The 15,080-nt window shown below is 37.9% G+C and overlaps 2 protein-coding genes across 3 annotated transcripts in view; one reads left to right on the top strand and one right to left on the bottom strand.

The window, feature by feature from the left end:
- exoc6b (exocyst complex component 6B) overlaps positions 1-9,066 on the bottom strand; it is an 89,927-nt gene extending 80,861 nt beyond the window's left edge. Inside the window, exons 1-5 of one of the 2 annotated variants that reach the window (XM_008435626.2) lie at positions 8,833-9,066; positions 1,853-2,018; positions 1,737-1,784; positions 1,563-1,653; positions 1,014-1,059 (exon numbers count right to left, since the gene is read on the bottom strand). In XM_008435626.2, the coding sequence (XP_008433848.1) occupies positions 1,014-1,059; positions 1,563-1,653; positions 1,737-1,784; positions 1,853-2,018; positions 8,833-8,921 (440 nt within the window). In that variant the 5' untranslated portion in view covers positions 8,922-9,066. The remainder of the gene's footprint in view (positions 1-1,013; positions 1,060-1,562; positions 1,654-1,736; positions 1,785-1,852; positions 2,019-8,832) is intronic. The other variant, XM_008435627.2, reaches the window with a different exon arrangement.
- A 950-nt stretch (positions 9,067-10,016) lies between these two features.
- tkfc (triokinase/FMN cyclase) overlaps positions 10,017-15,080 on the top strand; it is a 13,836-nt gene continuing 8,772 nt past the window's right edge. The window contains exons 1-3 of the mRNA XM_008435623.2: positions 10,017-10,109; positions 13,627-13,733; positions 14,256-14,445. Coding sequence (XP_008433845.1) covers positions 13,719-13,733; positions 14,256-14,445 — 205 coding nt within the window. The 5' untranslated portion in view covers positions 10,017-10,109; positions 13,627-13,718. The remainder of the gene's footprint in view (positions 10,110-13,626; positions 13,734-14,255; positions 14,446-15,080) is intronic.

The raw sequence follows: 15,080 nt of genomic DNA, 5'->3' as shown, positions 1-15,080 counted from the left end.
TCGCTCTTAGAACAGCAGCCATAAGGCGAGGAGGAAAAAACCCCAAAACAAACGGCTAGTTTATGACCAACACGACTGTTTTACAGGTCAAGAGGGGGGAGAAAGGCTACAGATGTTTGTTTTACAGCTCACTGGCGCCATCTAGTGTCTGGAAGTGAAAAGATCAATGACAAAGCAGCACAAAAAGTTGGACAAAAATAACTAAGAACACAAAAATTAGATATAAAATCCAGCAAAAACAATAGACACAATAAATGCCAAAGTAAAACAGACCAATAATCAGAATAAGACAATTAAATAAGGAATAATCGTTAATTTGCTGCTACGTTCAACTGAAACTGATTTATGGGGGATTTTTGTGCATCAAGAGTTTCCCATGACGACCTCTGCAGGCCATTTCATTAAAAAATACATAAATAGAATAAAGGTGAATCTATATGGTTTCATATTTTTGCTGGTATCAAATCTGTCAACATTTCTTCTGCTCTGCATTTTAAGATATTCTGACTTGCATTATGATGAGTCAAGATTAAATTACTTGGAAAAAGTGAGCATGAATTCAAATGAATAAATATGCATCATGATGAAACAATACATTGATATTTCCTTCCACTTTAACAAGACAGAAACGAGAATTAAAATAATCTCAACTGGGCTAAATCTCAACAATGTGATTTATTTGATTATAAACCTTCTAATGCTAAATGTCAGCTGATGTCGTAAATCAAAATTGAAAGACGGTGAAGACGTTCAGTCACACTGCATTTCTAATGTGTTTTATTCTTTATACTTATTTTACTGTATGTTTTTTATTATTTAGTTATTATTCTGATCATTCTTATCCTTCATCCTGATCTTCTATTGATTGAACCCTCCTATTTTTGGAATATTATTTTTTTTAAGTAACAAAACGACAATTCAGCATCCCCTTCTGAATCTTGCCAAGTCCATTTCAGTTTGCACTGGTGTCCATTTGACAAAAATAAAATTTACAAGAATCCTCACACACGTACCTTTTGGCTCTCATCTGCTCCTGCAGTCGGCTGTACATCTCCAGAACTGGTGAAACCAAAAAGCAACAGAACAGAGTGTCAGCAGGTCGTCTAAAAACGAGCCGAAAGAATCACCTAAAGCTGCCCGGCCAAAGCATAAATAGATTTCTGATTGGTTTCGTAAATGTGGACTGGCTGGCTGCAGCAGCATAAACATTCAACACCAATTTTGTTTGATTTGGTTTGTGTCGAGGAACCAGTTTATCTGTTGACCTTTCATTAATATTTGCAAAACAAAAGCAGCACAAACAAAAATTTTAGCAGCACAAACATTTGACACCAATTTTAACGGTTTTGTTTGATTTGGAGAAGGTTTGGGGAAACTTCACTCAGCTGCTTCATGCATGGCTTGGGAGACGGGAGTGTGTGTCGGCTCCTTACAAACCCAACTAGGTTGGTTCTGACCGAGTTCAGCTGCTTGAGCCTGGTTCTAAAGCTGGATGTGATTTAGAACCGGACATCCGGACCGGTACCGGGTGATAACGTTGATCCAGTGGTGTTCTGCGTTACCTGGCAGGCAGTGAGCCAGCTTGTCTACGGTGGTGGCGATGTTCCTCTGCTGCACTCGGCACTGTTTCAGCTGCTCCATGGAGCCGATGAGCTGAGAAGAAGGAAAACAGTCAGAGATTTTCACTGAAGAAGTAAAACCGATCTGACGAGCAGACGATCAGAAACCGCACTCACCACTTTCCCATCTTCCTGGAGTCGTACGTTGGTTTCAATCACCTGACTCTGGAAGACAAAAACAAGTTCAAACTGATCTGTCTGCCATCTGAGCTCCCTCCTCCTCTTCCTCTCACCTTCAGCTTCTGGGCCTCTCCTCGGACTTTGAGCAGCTCAGTAATGGAGTCGACGAAACCCTGGAAGTGATGGTTGCACATCTTCTCAATCTCTCTGTCGTGGTTCCTGATCCGAGCGTCGAGCTTCTCCATGAAGAGGCCATGCTCCTGACCGTCGTACACCGACCTGCGATAGAGGAAGACAGAGAACACGACAGAAAGAGAAATGTGATTTTAACAACATATTTATTTTTTAATACATTATGACAGAGTTTACCCTAACATTCACATAAATACTTAAAAACAGTTAGTTAAAAACTAACTGTCCATCAATCATGTGTGTTTAAGAATGAAATGGAGAAAAAAGAAAAAGAAAAAAATAATGACAAAAGGGAAAAAGAAAAAAAAAAAGAGGGAAATGGAAAGAAAAAGGGAAAAAATAAAGAAAGCATGAAATAATAAACAGGAGTTAACACAAATTAGGTCCCAGCTCAAGCAGTTCAAGTCAAACTGCAGAGAAATCACAACAATTAACGGATAAAGTGAATGAACAAATTCAGGAATATAAACATTAAAAACTTAAGAAAACAATATGGTAATAAAAGAAAATGCATATTTAAAAAAAACATTTAATGGGTTCATGTTGGTTTGTTTCTCATCAACATACCGTAAATACACAAACCTAACCAATAATGTTCATTATTCTACATCTTCACTTCTTACACTTCCTGTTTAATGAAAACAAAGAAACGGTTGCATTGCTAAATGTCCACTAAGGGGCAGTATGTGTATTTATACTGGAACCGCTGCTAAGAGAGGAGGTTTGATTTTACAGAACCAACAGCAGCTGCTCCACTGCTAAATAAAAAACAAACACACAACTCTTTCTTTCTCAAGCTCTTATTCTGAAAGGCTTCCATGGATATTATTTATTAAGGTTTCTGTCTTTTAGGCCCATTAGGAGTTTGAAACCCACTTTCAAACTCAAAATAAGTTTCTCTCTGATGGAGAGAGACTTATTTTGAAGGTTTCTGTAAGCTTTATTTTGAAACTAAATATTTCCATAAAAATTGAAATATTTAGTTTTTCTCTTTTGGATTTAAAATTTGAGGTTAATCTATATTTTTATCATCTTAAAAATCAAGATCTTTGTGCTACTGAACACCAAAATAAAGTGATGTTCTTGGCGTTTTGGCCTTTTTCTATCCCTCAGATTTACATCTTTGATCATTTTTATTTCATTTCATTTTCCCTTATAAAACACAGACACAGCCAGACGGTTCACTAGTAACTTTTAAATTATTGATTTACTTGAAGCACTCAAAGCAAATATCCAGATGTTGGTTTAAAATGACTAGAAATAGATATGAAACAATGAAGCTATTACTTTATGGGACCTAATATGTCTTTTATTGCCAAAAACTGTAAATTTTTACCATGAAGAAACCCCAAAATACTTAGTTTTCTACTATCCTTGCAGTTTATCATCTTGTAAATTTTGGTTTCTTTCTTTGTATCTTCCAATATTTTCACTGGAAAAGATATTTGGAGCCACAGAATAACATAAAATCTGATTTATAGGTTTAAATAAAATGTTTTTTATATTGGATAAAGTGATCCCAGTTGAGTATGATGCTGGAAAATCCCATAAGTGCCCAGAGAGAGTGGAAAATCCTTTATTTTTAGGGAGCATGGTTCTTCCTGTGGTCTTTCCTTTTCTGAAACAACACGCGCACGCACACACACGCACACACACACACACACACACACACACACCTGTGTGCAGCTACAAGCCCCTCACCCTTCCTCCTGTTGACCTGCTCTATTGTCCGGCTTGTACAATGATCAGGTCTGACGCCACAGCGGGTCTTTCTTTAGACACAAACAAACACGGGAGCCACCAGCAGGATGACCTCATGCACTTTCACAGAAACCCAATAGAAATTTTGAGTTCTGAACTTGTAAACACAACAAAAAAACTTAAGTTCACCAACAAAAACATCCTGAAACTGACAAGATCCTGTTACGGAAATAATGTTTGATGGATGAAAGTTGACTAAAATGTCTGAGACTTGGTCAGACGTTTACCAGGAGATCTGAAACGCGCTCATCAAGAGTTTAGCGCTTTGTACCCTGTTGGCTTTTCACTGTGATTTTACAGCAGAACAGAAACACATTGGAGAAAGACTTGAGACTGTGAAGGAAGTTATGAGATACCTTCTGTCTGGCTGCATAAAATATAACTTTTATTAATAGTACTCTGTCATTTTCAGTGACATTGTGGGTTTATATGCAAGTTTGTCACAGCAGTATCTCAATTCCCTTTTTGTCTCCCTTTCTGCAGGTGTAGAAGCAGACTTTTACAGCGTTTTCTGATCTTCTCTATATCCTTCTACCGCTCCTCTATTTTTACTTCCATTTTACCCTTTTCACTTCTCCAGTGGAGCGTTAATGCGAAAGCTGTAATGCTCCACATATGAAAAGTAAATCTGTTGGACTTCTTGACGTTCAGATAATTCTGAAAGCTACAACTGCAGACAAGACACTTAAAAAAAAACAGAGTTTTTTTTTGCTTTCATTTTTATATCACAGTAATCTGGGCCTCAAACTTCCAGCTACTTTTTCCTCACAAAACAGATTTGGGTACATCCACTCAGCAGATTTGGCTAAACACAACAACGGTTTTCAAAGAACGTCCTTGTTGCTGTTGCTGTACTAAAAACATGTTAATGATTGGAATAAACAGAAACATTGTAAATGTTACTGTAAATGCTGTGTCTTAATAGAGTAATGTTTAATTTACGTCAACCAGCACCAGAAAGAGTAAAAGTGTTGCAGTCACTGATGGTTATTATGGCTTAAACATGAGATAAATCACCAAAAAGACGCTTCATTTAGTAAACTTTGATCAAATCTGCAGACCGACGCTCATGTTCGTGTTAAATCTTTTTTTCGCTGACCTGCTCAACAGCTGACTAAATAGGATCTTAACCCAGTTGGGAGATCACCAGCAGCTGGGTGAGTGAGAGTCATGACTCAGCAGGGCGTGTTGGAGCCAACAAGCTTGTGTCGAGTCGTCTCTTCTCTCCTTTAGACACTTCCTCCAGCTGGGTTTGATGTGCAACACAGAACCGTCTGCACACTTACAGAAAAACTGGATTTGAAACCCCAAATAAAAACGTCTTGGTTGCCAAACACCGGCGTTAGCTGCTGGCTACAACATCAGCGCCGTTTCCATGGTGACCCAGAGTTTTACCGCCAAGACGGCACGTCTGATTCTGAGGGATTACAGTAACAAGCTAGAAATAAACCTCCTGCATGTCCAAACAAGAGGAAAACCACGAAACGAGCCTCAACCAGCTGGCTGCTGCTAATAACTGGGTGGAGCCACAAACACACACAGCTGAGCTCCAACCGAGTCCAACTGAGTCCAGTTCACACACAGACGACGAGAGGCTCAGGTGCAACTTATCTTAGCAAATCCATTACTCAGATAATGCAGATGTTACATTTAATTTACATTTTTTATACAATGTTATTAATTAACACCACAACCTAAATGAGGAGTTGATAATGAAAGGTTTCTGTCCGTGGTTCATTTTATGAACCTCAGTGACCAGCAGACGGTAACCATGGGGATTAATTACGACATATAAAGACAGAACGAGCTGCAGTCGAACCTAGAAAACCTCAAGGTAACCTGAGGGAGTCCAATTTGTCAGTCAGGGAGGAATTTAGCAGCCAGTCTTGACCTGCTTGCTGCTGTTGCTGCTTCAGGGAACCAAAACCCAGAGACACAACAGTCCTGCAGTACAGAAATGAATCCTGATCAACACTGTTCACTGTAGAAATGTTACAGAGCATCACTGCTAGGTTCAGTCTGAATTTATTTGGACATTTGCTGCTCGTACAGCTGCAGGTTGGTAAAGGCCACAATCAATCAGAGGACATCAATAATAAATGATGTTTTCCACTTATAATGGACAGACTGCTGCTGCTGCTGCTTCAGGTAAGACCACTGAGCTACAAAACGTCACAGCTTGGTTTAATACAAAACAAGAAGTGATAATTAGCTGTGTGTGTTTCAAATCCGCATTTTTTATGCGTCACAGAATACGTCTCTATTTAAAAAATCATACCTAACTACTACGTACGTTAGTAGGTAGGTTCGGTACCTGTACGTAGGTAAGTGGTCGGTACCAGGTACCTTGGTAGTATCTTGCAAGTAAGGAGGCTGGTACATAGGAAGGATGGTGGTAGGTTTGTAGGTAGATAGGGATTTTCCTCAGGGAAATTGTAATTTCAGTCTTCCACACAGCACTCTTGCATACATCAAACACTAAAAAAACATTACATTACAAAACATTAAGACTATGTAACTTCTACAAAAAAGTTTTTTTTTTTTTTACATATTTGTTAAAATTATCATAACTTAATGACAGTATAGGAAAAGACAGATTATCTGTGTAAAAATCTGATCTCTGCCTTTTCCCAGTGTTCCCAGTATCAACTACAGAAATACACCACTCAGTCCAAAACAACCAATCAGAGACAGGAGGCGGGTCTTAGAAGTTAAATCACATGACAGCTTTACACAGCTTAGGTTGATCGGTTTAAAATATTCTTTATTTGAATAGTTTATTTGAAAGTTGAGACCATCTCCAGAAGCTAACTTAGTCGCAATATAAACTGACCCAGAACATTTGTGGATCTATGTGGAGCAAGAAGTGGAAACAGCGAAACGGCTGGGACAGAAAGAGGCTGGAACAGATGAAACATCAGAGAGGGAATCATCCAGCAGCCGTCAGCGTGGCTGAGTCACCCAGCGTGGCACCGAGCAGCTCGCGCTCAGAGGAATGTGGCAGCCAGAGGTGCTGAACCAAGATGTCAAGTTGTGTTAGAGCCTGGATGTATTTTCAGACTGCTGCCAACACTTGATGCAAACTCTAATCTCACAGAATAGGCTTTAAAATAATGCAGCTAGTTTTATAAATCACTGAACAGCTTAGCACCACAATACATTAAAGATCTGCTGCCGTTGTGTCCACCTTCCAGACCTACCAGGTCTTTTGGTTCTGGTCTTCATCCCCAGAACCAAACATGGAGAAGCAGCATTCAGCTTCTATGCATCACAAATCTGTAAACTGTAAAAGAGCCAAAAACACTGAGCTCATTTCTTCACCAAAGCGCCTCTGTGCAGACTATATTTTTGGACAAACTGCCTCAACAGGGGGAAAAAAGCATCTAATTAATTACGTTGGAAAAGAGAAATGACCGTCGCATTAGAATAACAGGAAAAAATCCATCTCTGAAAAGCACACAGACACCTTTGATAAGGCTTCAATAGGCCAGTTCCTCAGCTGCATTTCCTCCCTTCATTCACAGCTCGTTTCCTCTCTGGACAATCAGAGCAAACACTGCTGGCCAAGGGCGCCGTCCTCCTGGGTAGAACGTTTCCATTTCCAAAGAAGACTGAAATAAAACTAACCCGCATTTCTAATGTTCACAGATTTCGCTCCAAAAAAACTCAGTTCTGACTCAGTTACATAGTGTGGAAAAATATTCACGCCACTTGTAACTTTCCACATTTTGTCATGTTAACTTTGATGTATCCTGGTGGGATTTTATGTAAAAAACCAAACACAAATCAATGCAAAATGGTGGAGTCAAAGTAAAAGGATGGAAGGTTTTGAAAACATTTTTACAAATCAAAATCTGTGAAGTCTGCATTTCTGTTCAGCGCTAAACAGTCCAGTCAAAGCCTGAACTTAAATACAATTCATAATATGAGGCAACAATAAATAGATTCTGTTCACAAAATACCTACAAAACCCAAATTTTTAATTAAACTTAAAAAATACATTATTGATCCAAGAGGAAAATTCTAACTCTACCTATCCAGTTTTCTTCAAATAGTTGTCATAGATGCTAATTGGGCAGGACAGCTTTCCTGTAGCAGTCAGTACTACAACAGCTATGGAAAAGCCTCTGACTGAAGACACTATAAGACGCTGAAGGTTATCCATAACGTCTTTTATTTTATGAATTACCCCTCTTTACGCTCTCATCTCGATATTCCCCAGTCTTCACCAGAACAGAACAAACCTTATTTATCACCTTTTTCAGCATTTTTAAGTCACCGGTTCTGATGCTGCAAACCCAATAAATGATGGCAGTAGAACCAAATAGGCAGTGCTTCAAATTATCAACTAAGAAAAGATGAATACAAATAATTGTCACACTTTGAGACATTTTGAAAACACGTCAAAATGTGGGAAATAGTTTTGGTAGGCTCTGTTTAGCAAAACAAGAACAGCATTCTGACCCAAATCAGGTCAAAACTACTAACTGATTAAGAGTTCCTACTAAATAGCAGACCTACAGCAAAATAAATTGTGACAATCATTAACAAATACTGTATTTCATTACTTCAGTAACAAATATTTAGCATTTTCAATGAGTGACGGTGACAAAAGAGGCAACTGCACTTGACACTCCCTGATAAACTGCACAGATTACTGCTGCCAAGTCTAAAATTAATATATAAAGCCTTCAAAACTTTTTACCAAAACGCTGACAGACAGAGACAGAAGGCCGTGATGAAGCTTACACCAAACGGAGAGCATTAATATACCTATAAAAGCAGTATTTCCAATAAGTGTGAACAGAATGACAACTAGTTAGCTCAGGAAGCTAACGTTAGCCTAACGGTTGGTTTACCTCCTGATAAAAGTTACCAAAGTTACAGGACAAAAACAAGAGAACCGGGTTTTGACAGAAACTTTAAGTCAGACAAGAGTTTCTGTTTAAGTTTTAACTCTAGAATGTATTACATAAATTAGCCAGGTTTCATGTTTGCTAAAGTTAGCCGGTTAGCTGTCCGATAAAGGAAGCATATGTGTTTAAAGTTTTGAAGGCGCTCTCAGGAGCCGAGTGACGCCGAGCGTTAGACCATCTTCCAGCGGGGCTGACAGGCACGCAGCCGCCGCAGGTTGACTCACCGGAGTGTCGGCCCGATGCAGTTGGTGTCCGTGCTCTCGATTTCCCGCAGGATGCGTTCGTGTTCGGCTGCTGTCTCCACGCTCGCCATCCTGCATGTTGCTGTGGACGGTTCCAAGCTGCGCTGAACGGACGGACGGGACTGCGGACAGGTTGGGAGGAGGAACCACACAGTGGGTTTAGGAAAACAGACAGGGCAGCCCGGGTGGGCGGGGACTCCATTTGTTTCCAACTTGTGGTTGCGGAAGGAAAGACCGGGCCATATATACAGGGGTGAAAGTCAGGGGGTACGGCAGGGTACTGCGTACCCCCGCTAAATCTTTTAGGGGTACGCAGTACCCTCAAAAGAGGAGAGCGGCTGTCTGCTGTAAAAAATCATTGGGTTCACTGTGCAGCTGTGAGTTCGCCCACTAATTAGCCGTGACTGATTAGTTTTTCAAGAACAATCTAAAACACGACTTAATCAGTTAAAAAAAAAATTTTTTTTCCTATTTCATATTGTTTCTGAACTCTTCGTGCTTTGCTAGAGCAGCGGTGCAATATGTCGATCGCGGAAGGTTTCGAGTCGATCTTTAGGTGACAAACTGAACGCCAGGAGGTTGAGAGCAGCACGTCCTCTTCTGACTGGCTTAAAACGTTCATAGCTTTATTAAAGAACAACAACAAAAAACACAATAAAACGGGTTCAAATTAATGACCCAACAACAATAATAATCTCATTTATTATTGTTCCAAAAAGGTGTTGCGCAATTCTGTGCGTTTCGGTTCCATTACCAAAATAACGAGCAGAGCAGGAGTTTAAAATGAACTAATCAATCACCGCTGTGTTCAGGGAGGATTATTAATGATCGCAAAAATAAATATCAAGCCTGCAAACTTGATATCGCAACGGACTGAATGTTATGTTTGTAACATAATCTCTGGTCGGCTTGTGGAGCGCAGCAGGTTGCCATGGCAACGGGTGTGCTTAAATGACAGAGACGGAGAGTAAAAATGTGCGACTGCAGGGGCGGATCTAGCGGGGTGGCAGTTGCCACCCCAAACGAGAGCCTCGCCACCCCTGTTGCCACCCCAGCTAGCGACAATGAATTCAATAAATAGTTATGGCAAATCGGACATTAAGCGCATGAAACTCTTTTTCCCCTGACAACATTGAATGCAACACAATGTAACCTGACACCCACTGCTAAGTAGCGGGAAGTGCGAGAGAAGGACAGCGCGCGAGGCAGCAGCATTGATAGATGTATATGTTACTAGACTGGACATTATGTGATTTATCGTAAGTCACACATGCGCCATTGCTGTCCATTGAGTCAGGAATATTGGTGGTCAGGAAACTACTACAATCACGCAAAGAATCAGAACAACGGASGCAATGTTTAGCAGTTAATTCAACCATAGATAATGGTAATGAGGGCTTCAGATTTCACAAGTGAGGAAAACTTTTAATGTAAAGAAAAGATTGAACAAGTGAGCAATGGGTCAGTTATACTAGCCTAACTGTTATTAGCCTGCTACTGACTTTGATAACCTTAGCATGTGCTGCGCAGTTCGGTGTGTTTTGGTTCCGTTGGCACTAAACAACCCGCCCACCACGTCATCAGTAGAGCAGCTGTTTAAATCAGCTAATCAACCGCCGCTGTGCCCAGGCGAAAACTTATTAATAATCCAAATATAGACATTAAGCCTGACAGCATAATGTAACAGACTGGATGCTATGTTTTAGTGTTTTTGCTACTTTTTTTGTGGGAAATGTTTGTTTTTTGGTGTTGATTCCCCTGATCGGTAATCTCTGCTCTATGTGCTCGTTGAGCTGTTTTTTTCGGTTGCCATGGTAACGGGTCCGCGTAAAGCGACACACAGCGAGAAAAGGCAGAATAAAAGTTGTTGGAGCTATTTTTTCTTTATTTCATTATCCATTTGAATTTTTTTTTACTTTATTCTTGAATTTCTATTTTTTGTACTATTTACAGAGTTTATTTGTAGGTTGACAATTGTTGATTTTATTTATTTTTTTGTTTTATTTTCTTATTTATTTTCTAAATTTAGACAGGAAGTAATGTGGGTCAGTACACATAGATAAGTGCAGGGGCCTGGAGAAGGACCAGCAGGCATTTGGGTTTGGGGCCGATGGTTTTTAAGAGTGGTAGCATGAGAACAAATGAAAGTTTGATCTCTGTAATTGTTTGGTGAAAGAGGAAAATAAATCACCAAGAACAATCAATAAGTTTGGACATTGAACCTTGTTGTGCCTGCGTCTAGAATCATAACCCCAGTGCCTCAGTAGTGGCTTGGTGGAACTTTTATTGGATGTTTGGCTTTGCGAACAGTCAGAAGTGGTTCTGTTTGGTTCTTCACCTGTTTATCAGCTTTATTGTACCTTTATTGCGGCGCACTGCAGCCACTGCAATTCCTAAAACAAGCGACAAAAACTGAGCTAATCCCCTGTGTTCTAAAAACATGGTGATATTTATAACAGTCGTCAAACTACGGCTCCTACAGCATATTTAAAATAAAACGATTGACCAATATAAGTAGATATTCGCCCTTTCTTGTATCTTGACAGAACTAACAGAAACTAAACAGTTTATAGATTTGTATCATGGAGAATTTATCAAACATCAGTTTTCTAATCTTTATTTTAAGTCGTATTTAATAAATATATCGAATAACAAATGATGGCGCTACCAATATTTTTGTGACAGATTTCTCCTTGTCCTGTATTGGGATAAAATGGTTTTCTGGACACTTGATATGCATATCAGTAATGCATATCAATTAGCAGGAGTACGAAAGATGTGAAAATAATTAACTATACTACATTAAGAAATTGTATTTAAGCCTTGGTGCTACGTGAAGCTCATTTTGAAACAATGCAAGTTAAAAACAATATTTTGTATTGTTTTTAATACGAAATATTAAAAACTATATATATATATATATAAATATATATATGCTGCCACCCCAGAAAAAGTCCCTGCCACCCTCTTGCCACCCCATAAATATTTTTCTAGATCCGCCCCTGTGCGAGTGGTTTAGAGTTGATCATCTGTTCGGGTTGTTTTCCTTCGTCTTGGCTCATCACAGCCGCTGTAGTTTCTGAACGTTTAATAAACGACAAACTAATTATCTCGTTCTGGGACAATACGTCATTTACAACAATGTTTCATTAAGTATTTAACAAACACAGGCTTTTATTGCGATGATTGTGTGAAATTAAATTGTTGAATATATATATAACGCACAAAATGTTAAATGTATGCCTGATAAAAGACAAAGGGATGCAGTGCTTTGCTACACTAGATTAACAGGTCAGGAAAAAGGTAATTAAGAAAAAAAAATATGGAAGGAGAGGGAAGTAGTTCAGTTATGATAGCTTGACTTTGACAACCTTAAGATGTAGATGTGGAATTCTGTTTGAGTTTAGTTAGAAAATAAAAGGCGACTTAAACACCAACTCTGATAGATCATCAGTACAGCAGGTGTTTAATTAGCYARYAGCTGCAKTAGCTAATATACTASATTGATCACTTATTAATAATCACAAAAATAAAAGTCAAGCCATAAAAACATAAGACTGTAATGGACTGGATATTCAGATTTTTTTGTGGGGATATTATTAGAACTATTATTATTATTAAAAAACAATAGTAATGATAACAATATTAAATGGGGTTAGGGTAGGGTAATATTTAAATTACTTTAATAACCTTATGTTATTATAATTTAATAAATTATAACTATATTATAATTTGATATCGTTATGTTATTAAATTATAATAACATAAAGTTATTATATAACTTTATATAATATTGCTATTGTTTTTTTAATCATAATAGTGCTATTGCTATTATGATTAAAAAACAATCAGTGCTTTTTAAATTATGAAAACACTGATTGTGTTTTTAATGATGAAAAAACACAATCAGTGCGTTTATTATATATAAATAGGTGTTTATTATATATAAATATATAATTATTTATATACAATATATAAATAATATATTATTATTTGTATAATATAAATAATATGTATTATTTATAATGTAAATACTATAAATATTATCATAATAAATATTACAATAATATTTATTATTATTGTCTTGCTTCTGATCGTTGCTATGGAAACGGTCAAATCAGTTCTGCATGACTCAAACTATTAAAACTTTACAACTGCGTCATGCCCCGTTTACACGACAACTATTTCGGGGGAAAACGGAAGAGTTTTGTTGCGTTTGTAGTGCGCATTTACACGAAACCACCAAATGTTTTCTCTAACAACGGCACAGATTGAAAACGGGTTCCAGAGTGCGACGTTTCTGAAACGTGCCGTTTTCCGTTGTCGTGTAGATAACGATCAGCTTTTCAAAATTTCATCAGCATAGAAACTCTCTCTCTCTCTCTCTCTCTATATATATATAAATAGATATATATAACAGAAATGAAATTTAAATTTGGCTTTATTTTTCCTTCCATGTTTCAAATAATTTAAAAGAATTACTAGTGAAGAGTATTTTATATTTTGACATCTTGAAACCTCACCCCATGTATAGTACACTATGGAGAAATGTTAAAAAAATCCAAATGTTTAGCATTTCCACTTTTTAAAATTAAAACAAGACTCTCTATAATTCAAATATTTCCAAAATAACCTATGACTAAATTTAGTCATTTTAGATTACATACAGATTTTTTTTACACACATACATAAATATAATTCTGTAAATGAACGGTGCAAATAATTACTCAATAAATAAATAAAAAATTAAATTTCTAAAACGATTTTATTTTGAAGGGAAACTAACATCCGGTTTTCGCCTCTAAATCTCTTCGCTTTTGACGCCGCTACGTCATCCTGCTGCTGCCTGTCGGGAGAAGCAACAACACATGCTAAACATGGAGGTAAATGAGTGAATCCGCTGTTTTATCTCCAGGACAGTGATGCACTGAGTGTTGGTGAAGCTTTATCATCATTTAGTGAAGTCTTGTTGGATGAATGCAGCGTCTTGGTAACGTGGTTGAGCTAACGCTGCTCTGCAGAACCAGAAGGATCAGAGTCCATTCAGTGATAAGCAACTGCTGCAAATGCTGTCATTTCTGAGTTGCAAGAGTCGGAACATTTTTACTTTTCATAGTTTCCAAAAGTCGAATGTTATCGACTTTTGAAACTCGGAAATGTCCGTCTTTTTTCTAGAAAATGTCAAAAATTAATCTCAAAATGTATGAAGTTTTTTTTCTAGAAAATATTCGACTTTTTAAACTCAGAAATTTCCAAATGTTCTAGAAAATTTCTAAGATTAATCTTCTAATAGTTTACATGCATCTTCTTAAATCTTTCATGTCTTTTTAGTGTTTTAGTTTTGCAGAAATCCTCTGATCAGCTCCATTTGCATCAGTCCATCATGATATTTTGTTTGTTCCCAGGCGCAGAAGAAGTTGATCAACTCGGTAGATTGCTGTGTTGAAGAGGCTCTGTGCGGCCTGGTCAGGGCCTCTGGGGGCCTCTCTCTGCTGAAGGGCCACAGAGTCGTGCTTCGCTCTGACCTGGACAGCCTGAAGGGCAAAGTGGGCCTGCTGTCTGGAGGAGGTTCAGGACATGAGCCGGCACACGGGGGTACGACCTTTTATTATGAATGACCTCTAAATGTTGGAGAAAAGAAAGTACACCCTAATCATTGTGAAACTAGGAGTGCGTGATACATGATAAATGTATACATCGATTATCATGTATCGTGATAAATTTCTTACCATAAGAATTTTGATTTATCCTTTTTATTTTGGATTTATTGGCACCAATTTCCTTAATTTTGGGAGATTGTTGATCAGCTGATCGTTAAATATGAAGCCGATCTTATCTGCCGATGAGAAGCAATAAATCACAAGATAAATTAAATGAACTCAATCATTTCCATTTGAACGATTTATTGGTTTTCTCGCTCTTTCTACCAAAAATTGGTTTTCAGTCTGGTGCTTTGGGCTCAACTAGCCCCTTTTCTTGAAGGACATTTTGGTCTAATTCCTTTTATTTGTTGCTTGTGTTGTTTTGTTTATATTTCAGATATTTAAAATGTTTTCCAGAGTTAAATGTTTATTACAATTTAATGAGAAGGGTTCTTGCATTATTTAGCAAAATGGCAGATCAGGCTTTTTAAAGATTAGTAATTGATGATTGGTCAGAAAACTGCAATTAGTGCACCGCTTTTTACAGATACGGCCACTTCACGTTGACTCAGGGGTATTCTCTTAATA

This window comes from Poecilia reticulata, linkage group LG18 (genome assembly GCF_000633615.1).
Source record: "Poecilia reticulata strain Guanapo linkage group LG18, Guppy_female_1.0+MT, whole genome shotgun sequence".
Lineage (NCBI taxonomy): Eukaryota > Metazoa > Chordata > Actinopteri > Cyprinodontiformes > Poeciliidae > Poecilia > Poecilia reticulata.
This window is presented reverse-complemented; position numbering and strand designations above follow the sequence as displayed.